The following is a 15,605-nucleotide window of genomic DNA, read 5'->3' as shown; positions in this document are numbered from 1 at the left end:
TTTGTCATTTTTACATTCTCCCACTATCCTTCCACCATTCTATCTTTTTTGTCTTCTCTTTTTTTATTCCTTTGTATTTTTAGGGTCTTCGGTAAGGACTAAGTCAGGCAATTAGATTTTTATAGGATAGCTGTGTAGAATTTCATTTAAATCCATTAATTACTTGGTTCATTCATATAGATATTGGAGGAATAGAAGAACAGAGAAATAGTTAAAAGATAGGTGGGGGAGATTTTCTCTTTGACCTTTTTTATTTTTTTCTCAATTTTGTGTCTCTGATATTTGGCTTTCCTTTGCATTAAATATTTTTGCTGCCTGTTCTGATGCTACTCTGATACCTCCCACCGGTGGTATAATACACGTGGCTTGGATCTTCTCAGTTTTACCCCTCTCTTGGCAAGCCAAGGGGAGCACTAAATGTACTGGAGTTCTGTTTTGTAACTTAGGCAAAGCACGAGATAGTATTGACTTGATTTAGCTGTGGAAGATTAGTCGCACAGTCATAAAAGCCAGATATCTCCTTTTCTTAAACCTCCCAGTGTTTCTTTCTGAAGAACAGAAACCCTATAACTGAGCAAAAGTTAACCCCTTTTTTCCCTGTAAAAATGATTTCTAAATTCAGATAGTGGACTCTTAGTTGTTTTTGAGTGGATTATTGCAGTTGTGAATTAATTGTGTGACAGATGTAGGCACACCTGAGCTGACTTCCTGCAGAGTCCGTTTGCATCTGTCAGGGTTTATTAGCTCAGGCTCAGTATCACTTTAATAAGCTATTTGGCCTCTAAGGCCAGTTTATATTCCTTTGCATGGTGAAAAGCCTGAGCTAATGAACCCCAGGCCCAAACTGGCTCTTTCCAGAGCCAACTTCCATTTGTCTACATTGTGCTTCCAGAACCAGAGTGCTGAGAGCCAGCTCTGATCAGTGAGGCATATTAGCCCAGGTGTAATCCCAGGCTGGAACAAGCAGCATGTGTTTCTGCTCTGCTGCACCTGTGTTAGTAAGCCTGCCTGTCGAAGGGAGGAGGTATGGTCTTGAAGTCCAGGCTTTGTTAATCTTCCTGTCTCTCGTGCATGGTGGTGTTTGCTAGCCCTGCTTTCTCAGGCGTGGGCTATGGCTGTGGCTGCTGTTCCCTTGGGGGACTTCCATCCCAGGCAGTCTGTCTGGGAGCAGTGGCAGCTGCACTGCATTTCCCTTGGCAGCAGCAACAGGGGGTATTAGAAATGTTTCTGTGTGGGTCAGAGGGCAGCATCTGTACAGAGGAAGCAAGTGGGCTTTTCAAGTCCTTTTTCTAAATTTTAGTTTGAAGCTGGATTGCCTGTTGTGTTTACAGTATTCATGTTCTCTTGAAAGCCTGACAGTCTGTCCTCAGAAAGTGATCTTCTGTGTTCCTGTTTACTACCTGTATGAGAATGTCACTGTATCTGATTTTAGACATATAGGTTTTCCCCCTTTCTACCTAAATGTGCCTCAGTTTTACATGGTAAAGTTTTATCTTAAGAACTTTTTTCAAACTTGGTGTGACTTTGCTTATAAGAACTCCATCATTATAATTAAAAAGATTAAATCATAAAGGTCAGCATTAAAAGTATTCAGAATTGCTTTACGCTGGGAGAGTAACTTCTAACAATCAAAACCAACCTTTTTGAAGCGTTTAGAACATCCACCTTTGGGTACAGACAAAGGTGGCAAAAATTCAACCACAGCAATAAACACCCTGGAAAGTTATAAGCACGTGAAAGGGTTTATGGCAAATGTTGTCTTCCAGTCATAGTTATCATAGTGCAATAAGAAGATACCGCCAATGCTGGAGACATCATGTTTTGTTAGTACTTGTTGCATTACCAGAGCGTTATACAAACATTAATTAGTTCTATAACATGGCTGTAAGGCAAGTAAAACCTAGAGTGTGGGGTTTTTGTTGTTTATTTCATTTATGGAAATTGAACCATAGGTTAAATGTGGTCTTGGACAAGTTACAACAACTGACGGGAAGGCCTAAACTGGAAATTAGGAGTTCCTGCCTCTCAACTGCGTGTTTATCCTATGGAAACCTGTTGTCTCCTACTTTGTTACTTGCTACTAAATTTCTTTAAGTTAATGCTACTTCCTACCTAATACGCTCTTCTGTTCGTTCTGGTTTTGTTTTCTTTTTCTTAATGATCACAAGGAGCTCTTTTTCACTTTGGGAAGTCAAGTAAGAAATTACCTACTCTATACAGGATCTGATATTTTGAAAAAAAGCTTGAAAGAACCACCTTATTGTAATAGTAGACTCCTTCTAAGATGTATAATAATACATTTTGTCTGGAGTGTTAATATTAGTTATTTGTGAGTGTTCTTAATGTAAACTGGATGGTTTGAAAAACAGCATTACCTGGAGGAATTCTGACTTTTAATATCAGAATGATGAGAATTAACTAATGCTGGTGGGAAGGAGAGAGTTGACTGTTAATGGGATAGTGAAGCATGAACTCCTTACTGTAGAGGTGTAAGAAAGGCTTATATGGCAAACAGGTAAGGAAGTGGATTTTGCAGGCTTGTGATTAAATTTCATATAGGGAGAGGAATTACTGTCTGTGTAGTTGTAGAATCCACATACACCATTGTTGTCAATTAAGAGGATAAGGATCTTGCGTCTTTGTTGGCTGAAGGTGTTGCATGTGTGCATGTATGTATTTGTGCATGTATGTATTCCATCCATGGACATAAGGTGAGGATTTTAAGTTGGGCCTGGACTGGATTCTTTGAATTTGGTCACGAAGTTTTTTTCCTGTCTGTCATGTGCTCAGGCACCTTAGAAAGGTCATCAGAAAATGAGACCGTTTGTTAACTTTTTTTTTGTATTAGAATGTTATCTTGCTAATTCTCTAGTCTTTTGAAGACTTCTGACTAAACATTAAATAAATGTTCTATAAATAAACGAGGCTTAATTTATTTTTCGGAAGAAGAAAATATACTTCAGTATAGTCTTGCTGATGCAGGAGACTAGAAAGTTGTGCTAATCCTTGCTAAGAGGAAGGGTTCCCTTTGTTCGGTTCCCAAATCTGCTTGGCCTCTGCCTGTGTATTGCTGCTCACTTTGAGTGACATGATCCCTAAACCTCCGAGCAATACTTGTTGCTACGGCTTAGTCTCTCCTTCAGGACAAGGGCACTTTACAACGTGACCAGATGTTCTGGACCCCGAGTTGTCCAAGACCTGGATGGACCATGTTCTAGGTTTCTTCTAGCTTGTGCTCTTGAATTTCTTGGGGAAGGTGAGGGAAAGGTTGCATACTTAGGTCTTGTTCTGATATAGGGTTAGGATCCAGATCTGGAAACTTGGAAGCACACATGGGTCCCCCAGTTTAGATACAAAAGTCTGTACAACTAAATATTTTAATACGGGTTGCTCAGAATCTGCTCTTCTGTCTACAGTTCAGCTCTTAGAAATGGTGGTATCCAGTAGAGCTGTACTTCTGATTGTTGGAACTGAGTACTTCATATGTTTGCTGCTGTGCTTCATAGAGGTTTTCTGGTGATAAATGGTTCCTGAGGCTTGTGTTTAATCAGTTTTGTGGCTTTGAGTTTTACCAAGTTCTGTTTATTTACATTGTATATACAAACCCTAACTGTAACATACTCTTTCCAAATGTGTCTTCTCATTCTAAGACCATCATCTCAGTAAAAGCAGTATCAATCTCCTTCAAACTATGTCTAAATAAAAATTAAATGTCTCAATTTTAAAGAGAAGTAACTACTTTGACCTCATGTAACTAACCTATACGTTGGTCCTTTTTAACCTATTCTTTGATGTTGTTTTTAAACACTTCAGAATTGAAAAAATTGAAAGCCATTACTTGAATAGCTTGGTTTTGCCTCTGCTGTGCTTGCTACTGTAATATGTAAATAAAACTTCTGGATTTCATATACAAGTGATAGATTGGCTTTTGCAGTGGGAAAGCTCTTGTTAGCCCTTAGTGGTAGTTCTATTCTGCTTTAGTTTTTGTTTACTGTCCTTGGGAAGGGGAGAGAATGAGAGGGTTCAGATTTTTGTAATATTTGGCCTTTTCTACATTAGCAAGCAGTGTGGACTGACAGGAGAAGATCTATAGACTAAAGCCTTCGGTCTTGATGACCTGAGGCCCAGGGTATGCATGTTTTGGGGCTTAGTGTTTTATTTTGGACTAGGTGTAGTCTGGTCTTGTGGAATGAATGCCAACATGAGGCTGAAATACATTAGGTGCATTCTTGGAGTGTTCCTGTATTTGGTTTAGTTTTTTATTATTTATTTTCTCTGCATCTAAAAGAAATAGAATACATGCGCCTTAAGATGGCCCCACAACATGAACCAAACCTCAGTGAGTGCGATTCGTAAGATATGCCTCAAGAGAGAATCCTGAGCTGAGCTAAAGCAGTAATGCAGACTTTGAGCACAGTGTCTGTCGTCTGGCCATTGGTGGCAGTCAGCCTCCCTCCTGCCAGAGGAGGCAGCAAGAGCTACGAGTAGACAAGGCGCTGTTAGTTGATACCTGCTGTACAAATGTGACCATGCCCTGTGCCATTGCCGCGTTTTGGTGAGGAAGCTTAAGTTCACAATTAGTATGAGGTGAAACCTACCCAACCTTTTTTTTTGTGAGCCATTTGGGACTTTACTGGAAACAAGCAAGGTTATAATGATAAACAGTCTTTATTTCATAAAAATACTGGGTGTGTGTATAGATTTTAAACCAGACAAAAAAAGAACCTTAAAAGAAACTTCTCAAGACGTTGTGCTCCTGCACTGAAGCAGATGACAGATCGATAGTGAACTCATTCAGCTCATGGCAACAGAAGCAGAGCATGTAGTAAAGTTCTGGTAAATCTACAGTGGCTAAAAAGCCTTAAACACTTCTTATGTTAAGATAGTATCAGAAGGAACCCAGAAAACAATGGGGTTTTAAATTTTTTTTTTTTCCCTTTCAGATTTGTTGGTTCTTTGTTTTCAACATGTAACCTGGAAGTGGTGCAGAAAGCTGCAGTGTTCTCCTGGTTCTACACAAGTGCAGGAACAAAATGATGTGTTGACAGTGAAGTAAAATACTGGGCTTGCACCTCCCTTCTGTATGGCTGCTCTTCGTGAGCATGGAGAAGGGCAGGGCTGGAGGTGGGGCGTGTTCCACTCTCCTTTGCCTCCAGCAAAGTGAGAGAGCAGGGCAAAGTGGCTGTGTGTTTGGGATCAGTGAGCCTCCTGGCTTTTGGGAAAGTGGGGCTATAGTGAGGAGTGGGTTTCTGCACTCCACAGGGCCTTCAGAAGAAGTTAGGTGCAGCACAATGAGACCATTCTTAACAGCCTCCAACATGAAGGGCTGCTTGTGTTAGCTGAACTTGCCTTAAAGCATGCGTGGATTGCCTGGGAGCTACAGGGAGAGTGGAAGATGGATGGAGAGGGGCACACACATCCCCCAAACTGGCTGCTTGTTTAAATGCTGCAGTGCCAGGTGTTAGTAGATTATGGGTGGTTCAGATTGTCAAGTGAGTCTGTGTTCTGTAACTAATGTGGACTGGTACTAGGTTGGGTTTGAGGATTTTGCTTTAGTGTTTTGTGTGTGTGTTGTTTTTTTTTCGTTCTACTGGTACTTGACATACCTAGCATAATTTATTCCTAGAAAGCAGATCATCTCCATTGACTACAGAAAGAAAGCAAAGCTTCAGCATCTCTCTGCATTCCTGACTGAACACAGAAGGGGAAGACGGATTTTTTTTTTTTTTTTTTACATGTTAGTAAAGCAAGATGTTCATTTAAATATAGAGCTAAAAATTGTTCTGCTCAGCCATATTCTTTTTTTTTGTGAAATGCAGATAGTAATCCCTGCATAAACCTGCAGTTTGGTAGAGCTGCTCCCTGATAAAGGGGGATTGTTTTATGTCCTATGGCAAGATTTGTTTTTTCATAATTCGAGTCAGATTTTTTTATTATCTCTAGATGGCAGTTCAGGCCTGGATTTACAGAGAAGCTTAACTGAATGGTGAACTTGTATTGCGAGTTGGTTGGTTTTAGGAAAAATGTTATCATTCTTAGTTTTTTAATTATTATTATTAATAGTCTTGTCTCTGGTATTTCTTTTCTGTAACACTTCAGTTGTCTGAATCCTGCAGCCAGTTAATTTTTCAATTATCTCTTTATTGAGTTTCTCTTAGTTTGTTCAGTTTTTGGCATATTTCTTAGAAAGTATTTTGTAAGCGCTGTAGTGAGAAAGGTTAAGAGAATTAAAAGGATTGCAGACTGGAGTGTTAACCACTCTAGCAAGGAAGAACAGCGTATAATGTGAATCTGCTGGTTTCCTTGGATTAGTCCTTTCTGCAGTGAATGTTTTTTATTTTTTTAAATACTGAAATGATAGATGGATTTATAGCATGTGAAATGTTCATACTGTTAGAATATGTATAATGATGATTTCATGTAATTAAATACTTAAAAATGTCTCACAGATTGTACAGTCCAACTTAAGTATTTATACTAAACTCCAGTAAACAGAACATGAATGCAAACACCAAGTATCAAACAGTGTGTTATATTCCTATGACTGATAAAAAAAGTGTCCTTTTGCTGAAGTTATGCTTTCGAAGTATTTGAGTATAGCTGCTGTTAAATTCTGGTAATTCTTAGCATTTAGATGTAATACTATGAAGATATATAGAAAGTAATCTTAATAAAAGTACATTACATTGTCATTAACAGAGAAACTGATTTTTGTTTGTTTTTAAAAGAGAAATGTATGCCAAAAGCATTGTTTTTTGTTTCCCTCTTTTCTTGGATATCATGTTTATGTAGCCATCTACCTCAGTGTGGGAATGCATCAGATGTTTTGAAGTGGACCACTAAAGAATTCAAAGTGTCACATGCTTTTATTTGAAGTATATTTAGGGAAAGATGTCCCTAAGACCATATGGTAAAAACAAAGATCCTGTGTAGGAAGACCAACGTGGTTCTAATACTTCCTCCATTAGTAGCGTAGACATCATACAGGTTTCTGCAGTTAATACCATTTCTTCTGATTATTTAAGTAATTTCAACTTTTTTATAGAATGGTCTTACAACATTGGTCACAAGTTCTTCTTTCCCCATCCTCAATGAAAAAACTGTTTGGAGAGAAATATTCAGATAGAGAAGTATTAGTAGATCCCCCAGAAAAGCATTAGGTCAGGGGTGTCAGACTCATTTTCCCTGGAGGCCGCATCAGCCTCGCAGTTGCCTTCAAAGGGCTGAGTATAATTTTAGGACTGTATAAATGTAGGAGTAGTTATATTCATACAGTCCTAAAATTACATTCAGCCTTTTGAAGGAAACCATCAGGCTGATGTGGCCCCCGGGGAAAATTAGTTTGACACCACTGTCTTAGATAGTGAGCACCAAATGTTCCTTTGATTAGCTTTTGGGTTTCTAGTCTCCAGTGTTGCATCCCCAGTCCTGACAATGACTTAAAAGAGTTAAAATGGTATCCAGAATAAAAGTGTAAAAGTAAGTGGTGAACTGATTGGTGAGGCAATTCAGAGAACAGGAGACTATTATACACTTTGCTTTTCTCCAGGATGTCAGCACCGTACTAGGATTTTTCTGAGGGAAGCCAGAATATGCCTCTTTCCTTTCAGAACCCACAGCTTGTCACTCTCCAGAGAAAATGCTTTGCTGCTTTTCTTTTGGAATCGGTGGGGGATCATCATTCTGTCTTTCAACACAATAGAAGTTAAAGGTGTCTTTGTATCACAACTTTTTGTTTAGCATGAGCACTCAACCAAGATGAATTTTGCTTTGGTTTCCTTGTGTGCTTGGGAAATAGAAATCTTGAATTAATGAAATAAGAAAGTATTTGTTATGCCTTTAATGGTATTTCTATATTGCATGTAAAAGGAACTTGAAATTTCTGCTCTAAGTATAGGTGTCACAGTGTGTTTTTTCCTCTTTCTGTAAATTTGATGCATACATCATTTCTCAACCTTTTTATGCTGGTAAATGAAGAAGACCCACGCTTATAATCCTCTTTCGAATTACTGTATTTTCTCTTTGCCCTGTAGCATGTATTTTGCCTGATAGGATTTATGCACTTGTATGAGTGAAGCTGGTAGATACTGTGCCAATGTGCACAATGATGAAATTTGTTGGAAGTCAGTGCATTCTGCTTGACTGTGTGGTTAAGAGGAGGGAAAGAAAAGTATGTGAAATTTTATGTGAAAAGGAAAAAAATCTGGTGGATGGGCTCAGTAGAAATAACACACAACTCACAACATTTTGTTGTAGTGTAATTGTTGAATCAAAGTATTAGAAATTAATGAATGATATTGAAAAATTTTTGTGGATATTTAAGTATAATACTAACAAAAAGCAGTTTCTTGATAAAGTAGATGCTTAAAGGTGGAGTGGAGTCTAAAAGGTTGGAAACTTGAGTGCAGGAAAATTTGGGGACATTTAAATTTATTTTGAGTTTCTCACTGAAAAGTACTTTTTTGTGAATGTCAGTTCTCCACACGATCTGGAGACACAAGGAAATAAACTTCTGTGTGAGATGCTAGTGTTTGAAGAAGATAATTATGGAGCATGGTAAAATCGAAGTGGTTAGTGAATTCAGGAATTATCAGGAATTTAGTATAAAAGTTTTTCTCATTATAAGTGGAATTAGTTGCACCTGTATTTTTATTAATTTGAAAGGTGTGAAAAAAATTGTTGTAGAAACTTCTTCAATATATGATAATTTATACTTACTGATGTAATATAATTATGCTTAATTTAGTATATATTAAAACAGAAATTCTGTATATGTAGAAGTTTTTAAATATTTACATATTTAAAAACTATTATAAGCCTTTTATTTTAGGTCTTGCTCCTGCAAATATTTATATACCCTTTAACCAAAATAACATGAACATGTGGACTGAGAAGTGCATATGTATAGATCAGTCCCAAAACAACATGCAGCTGTGTTGGAAGGGGTTGTTTAAACCTGGTGGTGATGTTGTTATTTCATACTTTTCTAAAAGACTGTTGTAGATACAGCCATACCAGGCCTGATATGTGTCCCTCTAACCCAGTGTTCTGTCTTCAGTGGTGGCGAGCATTAGTTGATTAGGGAAAGATGCATAAAAAGGATGAACATGTTGGGATACAGCCACAGAAAATGCTTTCAGCTTTTTGTAACGTAGGGACTTCCAAAGCAAATGTGGCACTGTGGCTTTACTTTTAGTAGATACAGTATGCATGGTCTCAAAACACGAAAAACTAGCTCAAAAGAACACTGTGTTCCTTCACCACGCTTCTGGGAAGTGGTCGGTGTTTGGTTATATTGTCTGTTCCTGGCCTTCCAGTGTAGCTTCGTTGGCACAGTAAGTTTTGAATGTTGAACTAACGAGTTCAAAAAGCAGATTAGTGAACTCCTGGCAGAAAAATCTGTTGGGGGTTATTAAACAAAAAACCAGTACTCTTGCTCAGGAAGTTGACGAGCCTGTAATTCTTCTAAGTATAAACTTCTACTGTTCATCACCCTGTCCTTACACCTGTCCTTAAGCATCTACCTTAGTAAAGGAGAGAGGAGACTGGACTAAGTGAATCTTTGTTCTGACTTGCTAAGCCTGGTCTCATTATTCGCATTTTTGCCAAGCTCCATTTTGAATTTTTAGTCTTGACCTCCTTGAAATGAACAGGACCAAGCCTATTGCCTTTAGCAGGGGTATATTGGCTTGCTTTTTAGTTTTAAACGTAATACTTCCACACTCTGGTTTTTGGAAGCTTAGCTTTATGGAAGATAATGGTGTTTTCAATTACGTGTGCCATTATTGTTGTCTTCAAATGAAATAATTAGGTCATACATTTGGCACACTGCAGCTGTTTTGAACACTTTTAAAATTAAACTGACATATTGTGTAGATTAAAATGTTAATTCTTTCCTAAAAATGTGGTCTTTTATCCTATTTTGTGATCTTCTGCTGTGCAATATTAATGAAGAACTTTAGTCAAAGGTCACGTTGCTGTGAAGATCTAATGGATCAATTTTTTACCGTATTGTCACTGTTCACATGATTTGAGACAAAGTGGGTATTTTATGTTGCGTTTGCTGGGTCTGCTGATGCTTATTTTGTTATAAGGCTGACTAGGGTAATGCAGTTTGTCATGCAGAGCTCAGTGTGCTTTATGTATATGTAAAGCTGAAAAACTGTCAGGATTTGCATTGCTGTTAGTGAAGTAAGACTCATCAAGTCTGGGTGAAAAAGACAATTTCAAACCAGGTTCTGTTTCCAACTGCATAGTTTTAAATTCATTGCAATGTTATGTTCACTTGGATAAGTAGGAACTTAAGTTTTCTTAGGCTTCTGAAGCACAGCTTTGGTTCTTAACTGCAACTCTTTTTTCCTGTAGTTTTCTCAGGATTGTCTTCTGCACATGTATAAATTGTTATTTCACTTTTGAGAGTTAAGAGGTACACAATGACCAGTGCCATAGCAGAGTGTTACTTTGTTATATTGACTTTTTGGAGGGGGTCTTGTTAGTTTATTTCAGTGTTTGATTTTTGTTTTTTAAATAATTTATTGAGATGCCTGGAGGTTAATATCAATGCATGTTGATAATCTCCAGAAATATCTGTTAAGCATGATTTTTTTTTTAATGTTGTAAAAATGGGACTTCCGGATCACAGTATGTTTGGGATTGGAAGTAACCTCAAAAGATCATCTAGTCCAATCCCCCTGCTGGAGCAGGAACGCTTAGGTGAGGTCACACAGGAACATGTCCAGGTGGGCTTTGAATGTCTCCAGGGAAGGAGACTCCACAACCTCCCTGGGCAGCCTGTTCCAGTGCTCTGTCACCCTCACTGAGAAAAAGTTTCTTCTCACATTTAAGTGGAACCTCTTGTGTTCCAGCTTGATCCCATTACTCCTTGTCCTATCATTGTTTGCCACTGAGAAGAGCCTGGCTCCATCCTCATGGCACTCACCCTTTATATATTTATAAACATTAATAAGGTCACCCCTCAGTCTCCTCTTCTCCAAACTAAAGAGCCCCAGCTCCCTCAGCCTTTCTTCATGAGGAAGGTGCTCCACTCCCTTAATCATCTTTGTTACCCTACGCTGGACCCTCTCCAGCAGTTGCCTGTCTTTCTTGAACGGAGGGGCTCAGAACTGGACGCAATATTCCAGATGGGGTCTCACCAGGGCGGAGTAGAGGGTAGGAGGACCTCTCTCGATCTACTGACCACCCCCCTTTTAATACACCCCAGGATGCCATTGGCCTTCCTGGTCACAAGGGCACAGTGCTGGCTCATGGTCATCCTGCTGTCCACCAGGACCCCCAGGTCCCTTTCCCCTACACTGCTCTCTAATATGTAATTTCCCAACCTATACTAGAACCTGGGGTTGTTCCTGCCCAGATGCAAGACTCTACACTTTCTCTTGTTAAATTTCATCAGGTTATTCCCCGCCCAACTCTCCAGCCTGTCCAGGTCCCGCTGGATGGCAGCACAGCCTTCTGGCGTGTCAGCCACTCCTCCCAGTTCGGTGTCATCAGCAAACTTGCTGATAGTACACTCAATTCCCTCGTCCAAATTGTTAATGAATATATTGAATAATATTGGCCCCAGTACTGACCCCTGAGGCACTCCACTAGATACTGGCCTCCAACTAGACTCCGCACCATTGACCACCACTCTCTGGCTTCTCTCTTTAAGTCAGTTTGTAACCCACCTCACTACTCTATTGTCTAGACCACACCTCCTCAATTTAGCTGTGAGGATGGGGTCTCTGTGATTTTAGAGTCTCTGCAAAGCCAATGAAACTCGATTAGAATTCCAAAGATATATTCAATTTCAGGCATGTGCATATATGCAAACTTTTACTGTTTGTAGCACAATCTACATCTTCAAAGCTAGGCACAAAAAAAGAGCTGGCTTGTATATTTACAGTATGTGCTGCTTGTAGATCCTTTCTCAAGTTTACCATGAAAATTATCTTCAGTCTTCCAGTAAAGACAAAATATAGTCTCAAAAATAAACAGAAATATAAGTAAGTAAATGATTCTTTTTTGTTGCCAGAGAGATGTACAATATGCAATTAAGCTAACTCAGCTAAGTAGTATTAAAAAGGAAAAATGTTGCTGAACAACAAATGAAGGGTAAAGTATATGTTAGTATGTGCCCGTAGAAAGCACAAGTTAAAGTTTTAGGGGAATTCTGGAGTTGTGTACAGGTGCTATACATGATACGTCTGTATCAGAGGGTATTATCAGTTGACAAATTAGTTCTCCAAAGTAACACAGTCCCGTCCTAATAAGTTATTTTGTGTGTTTACTTTATTGTTATATATAAATGCATGTATTAAAACTTGAAATGCCAAGTACTCCAATTTATTTGGATGAATGCTGTGAACTGACTTAATAAAAAAAAATGTGTAACTGCATATGACTGAATATGGTGCAGAATCACATATTAAGAAATGATCTTACCTATTTTAGTAAAACCTGCAGACTTTATGATCTGGCATATAATTTTGTCTATGTTAAAAGATCTTTCAATATTGGTAAAGTATGCTTAGTTTGAAGGAGCAAAGTAGCTCAGCAGTGGCTATTATTCATGTTTAATTGTATGCCGACTGTAATGACACTAATGAAGAAAATATTTTCATAGCTATTTTAATTAGAATTGTACTTTACTGTTAAATTTTATCCTCTGGATAAGAGAATCAATTTGTTTTGCCATTTTGGTGTTATTTTAACACACTCTAAATACAATAGCTTTGTGAGTTTAAACATCCAAACGAAATCCTTGAATTAGGCATGCCTTTGCAGTGTTATGTATACATATTTTCAGCAAGCACTTTTGCACCTTTGTATTTTTTTTCGTGGCATTTGAATCTTCTCCAAGTTTTTTGCTCAGTCAGAATTGAATTGATCCTGCGTTAACTGCATCTACAAGCTGGATGTTGAGTGTAGACTCCCTCTGTAGTCAGTGGATAGAGCAACACAGTGTTATTAATCCTATCTGAAGGCAGGTATCTGAAGGTAAATTGTCTTTTCACTGGTGGTAACAAGAATGTCTAGGAACTAGTTTAGGAAAATCACAAGCACCGATGCTTCCTCAATGAATGCAACCCCTAGGTGTAGCTGTGTCTTTGTATCAGCCGTTTATGAATCTCTTGTTTTGTGTTACTATGGTGGTGATATTGGAGGAATTTCGTTTGGGCTTTATGGGGGAAGGGTTGAATCACTTCATGCTTTTCTGCATCATTTTGGTCATCTATAATGTGGCTGTAAGGATTCCTTCCAGGTACCTATAGAGGATCTGTGATTTTGAATAGTAAGAGAATGAATCCAAGCCTGGATCGCTAGTAAAATTGTATAATCTGCATAATATTGTTTCATCAGATGCAGTTTGGTTGTTAAAATATAGGGAGGGAGGATGCAGGGAAAGTATAAAAGGCCACGAACAGGAAGATTTGAAATAATGCTGTATTTCTTGACTTGTGCATTTCCTGGTTTTTGTGTTTTGTTTTGTTTTGTTTTTTAGCTCACCAGCATTTTACTTTTTGAAGTTGTTCAAACATTGTGCGTGTCTTATGTAGGAAAGCAGTAAAATATATACCAACTTGTATACTACCTTTTGTGGAGCTTAGCAAAGTTGCTCTCTCCTACTCCAATTAACGTTAGCAATTAACACTTTTTTTTGTTGTGGGGAGGGTTTGCATTTTCCTTTGTGCTTTGTTTCACAGGTACTTTTTAAAATGTCTTTTCTTAGCAAACTGTGCACCACCGTGCCAAAATGGAGGGATGTGCCTGCGACCTCAGCTTTGTGTGTGTAAACCAGGAACAAAAGGTAATTCCTGTGAGGATACAGTCGTGCAAGACACATCTTCCACTGGAGGCCGGAGCCCTGTTGTTCCACCGTGGCCCATCCCCCAGCAGGCTGCCCAGCAGACCTTCTCTCAGAAGGTGCAGGTCCCACGGAAGGTTGGCCCTGTGACTCAGATGGCATTCACCATCAAGCAGAAACCTCCTGTTGGGTTACCTCAGCAAATGCAACCACAGTAAGTGTTTTCTTTGCTTTAAAAGAAGTCCGCTATGTTAGATTTATAAAACATTGTTCCTTGCAAGTGTTTTCAAGTGATCATACTTGGAAAATTTCAGAGATTTTTTTTTTTTTTAAAAGGTCTTTTTATTTTAACTGTCAAACTTCAGTGGATTTTTAAACTTCTATTACTTATGAGCCAGATCTCCTCACCTGAACAGAATATCCCTTAATATCAGTCAACTTTATTTTCCTTAGAATGGTAGTACTGTACTGATTTCAGAGGAGTTATTATTTATTTACACTAGTGACTTTGAGTTCAGCCTAGAAGAGAGTCTGGCATGGAATTTCAACACCTTGCGTAACCGAGGAGAGTAAGGTTTGGTGCTTGTGTTATGATTTCTTTCTTCCATTTGCATTATACTTTATTTTTTAAAATAAGTGTGTATGGCTCTACTACAATGGACACTTCTGCTTGCCTGTGTTTGAGGTTCAGGATTGTATCTCCCTGTCACAGGTTGCAAGGAAACACTCCTTGGAGAGTTTTTATTCTCTGTCTCTGCAGTAGCTGGTGACTTAAACTTTTGATATTATTTTCATTAGTTTAAATACTTTAAGTGAGTCTGAAATTTTTCTAACTAAAATGTTATTATTAATGAGTCTGACCTTACCTTGTTTCAGGGCTGCACTTGATATGGGGGGAAGGAGGAGGGTGGCGATCAAGTTGAATGTGAACGTTTTAGATGTCTGCAGCAAGTACTGTCCTTCCGGTTTCAGGTGAAGTCAGTGACAAAAAGTGATTCTGTCCTGTAACAGGTGTCGCTTTTGGATAGCTGTAAGCAGAGTGCAGTCCGTCTCACTTCTAGCCTCCAGAGTAAGATAATCAGGACTGGGAAATAAACTGTATTTTCCCATGCCCAGAACTAGGAAAATGAACCCTGAATGGCGGTGTGTGATTATAGAAAGTACGCACCTGAGTGGTTTTATATTCCTGATAACAAAGTATATCCTGCCACCCCTCTCCAAAGCTGCATCTGAGAACAGAGATCAATGGGCACTGCCAATGATATTTGATGTTGTCTTGTAACCTCTTTATCAGGTTCTTTCTTTCTAGACATTTCATTTTACTGCTGTCCTAGTTCATCTAACTGTGGAGCCACAAGCGCAACTGGGTTTATATGTGTCTTGTGTAATAGGAAGAGGAACTTACCTGAGTTCCCTTAGAGTTCTAAACCCTAAGCCAGTAAGTTCTTTGAGAAAAGCAGAAGGTGAGGCAGGGTGGGATTTAGGAACAAACATGTCCATGGTCTTCAGGACAGAGAAATTGCTACCCAGTCTTTATATTTCACAGTACTCTGAGCCCAGTTTCATCCCTATCAGTGAAGCAAGGATTATTGAAGTGATTAAAATGAAGGGAAAATTACCAGTAAAATCAACAGGCTTTTTTTCTTCTCCTTCCCATCCAGACCAGCAGGACTGCTAATCCTCAGCACCTGGCTTCTGTGCTTAGCCCTGCAAAATGCAGTACAGCAGATCAGTACAAAGAGGCCAGACAATTCCTGTCTTATCAGGACTGATTCCTATAGAGCATGCTGTCTTTCTTTTT

General features: G+C 38.7%; 1 protein-coding gene across 5 annotated transcripts in view; it reads left to right on the top strand.

Annotated features, from left to right (window-relative positions):
* The window catches only part of LTBP1 (latent transforming growth factor beta binding protein 1), a 196,513-nt gene that overhangs the window by 3,187 nt on the left and 177,721 nt on the right, over nucleotides 1-15,605 (top strand). For all 5 annotated transcript variants that reach the window (XM_071806163.1, XM_065835819.2, XM_065835820.2 and 2 more), the window contains exon 3: nucleotides 13,730-14,018. In XM_071806163.1, coding sequence (XP_071662264.1) covers nucleotides 13,730-14,018 — 289 coding nt within the window. The remainder of the gene's footprint in view (nucleotides 1-13,729; nucleotides 14,019-15,605) is intronic.

Source organism: Patagioenas fasciata, chromosome 3 (assembly GCF_037038585.1).
Source record: "Patagioenas fasciata isolate bPatFas1 chromosome 3, bPatFas1.hap1, whole genome shotgun sequence".
NCBI lineage: Eukaryota > Metazoa > Chordata > Aves > Columbiformes > Columbidae > Patagioenas > Patagioenas fasciata.
The sequence above is the reverse complement of the archived record's forward strand: the minus strand, read 5'-3'. Positions and strand labels throughout refer to the sequence as shown.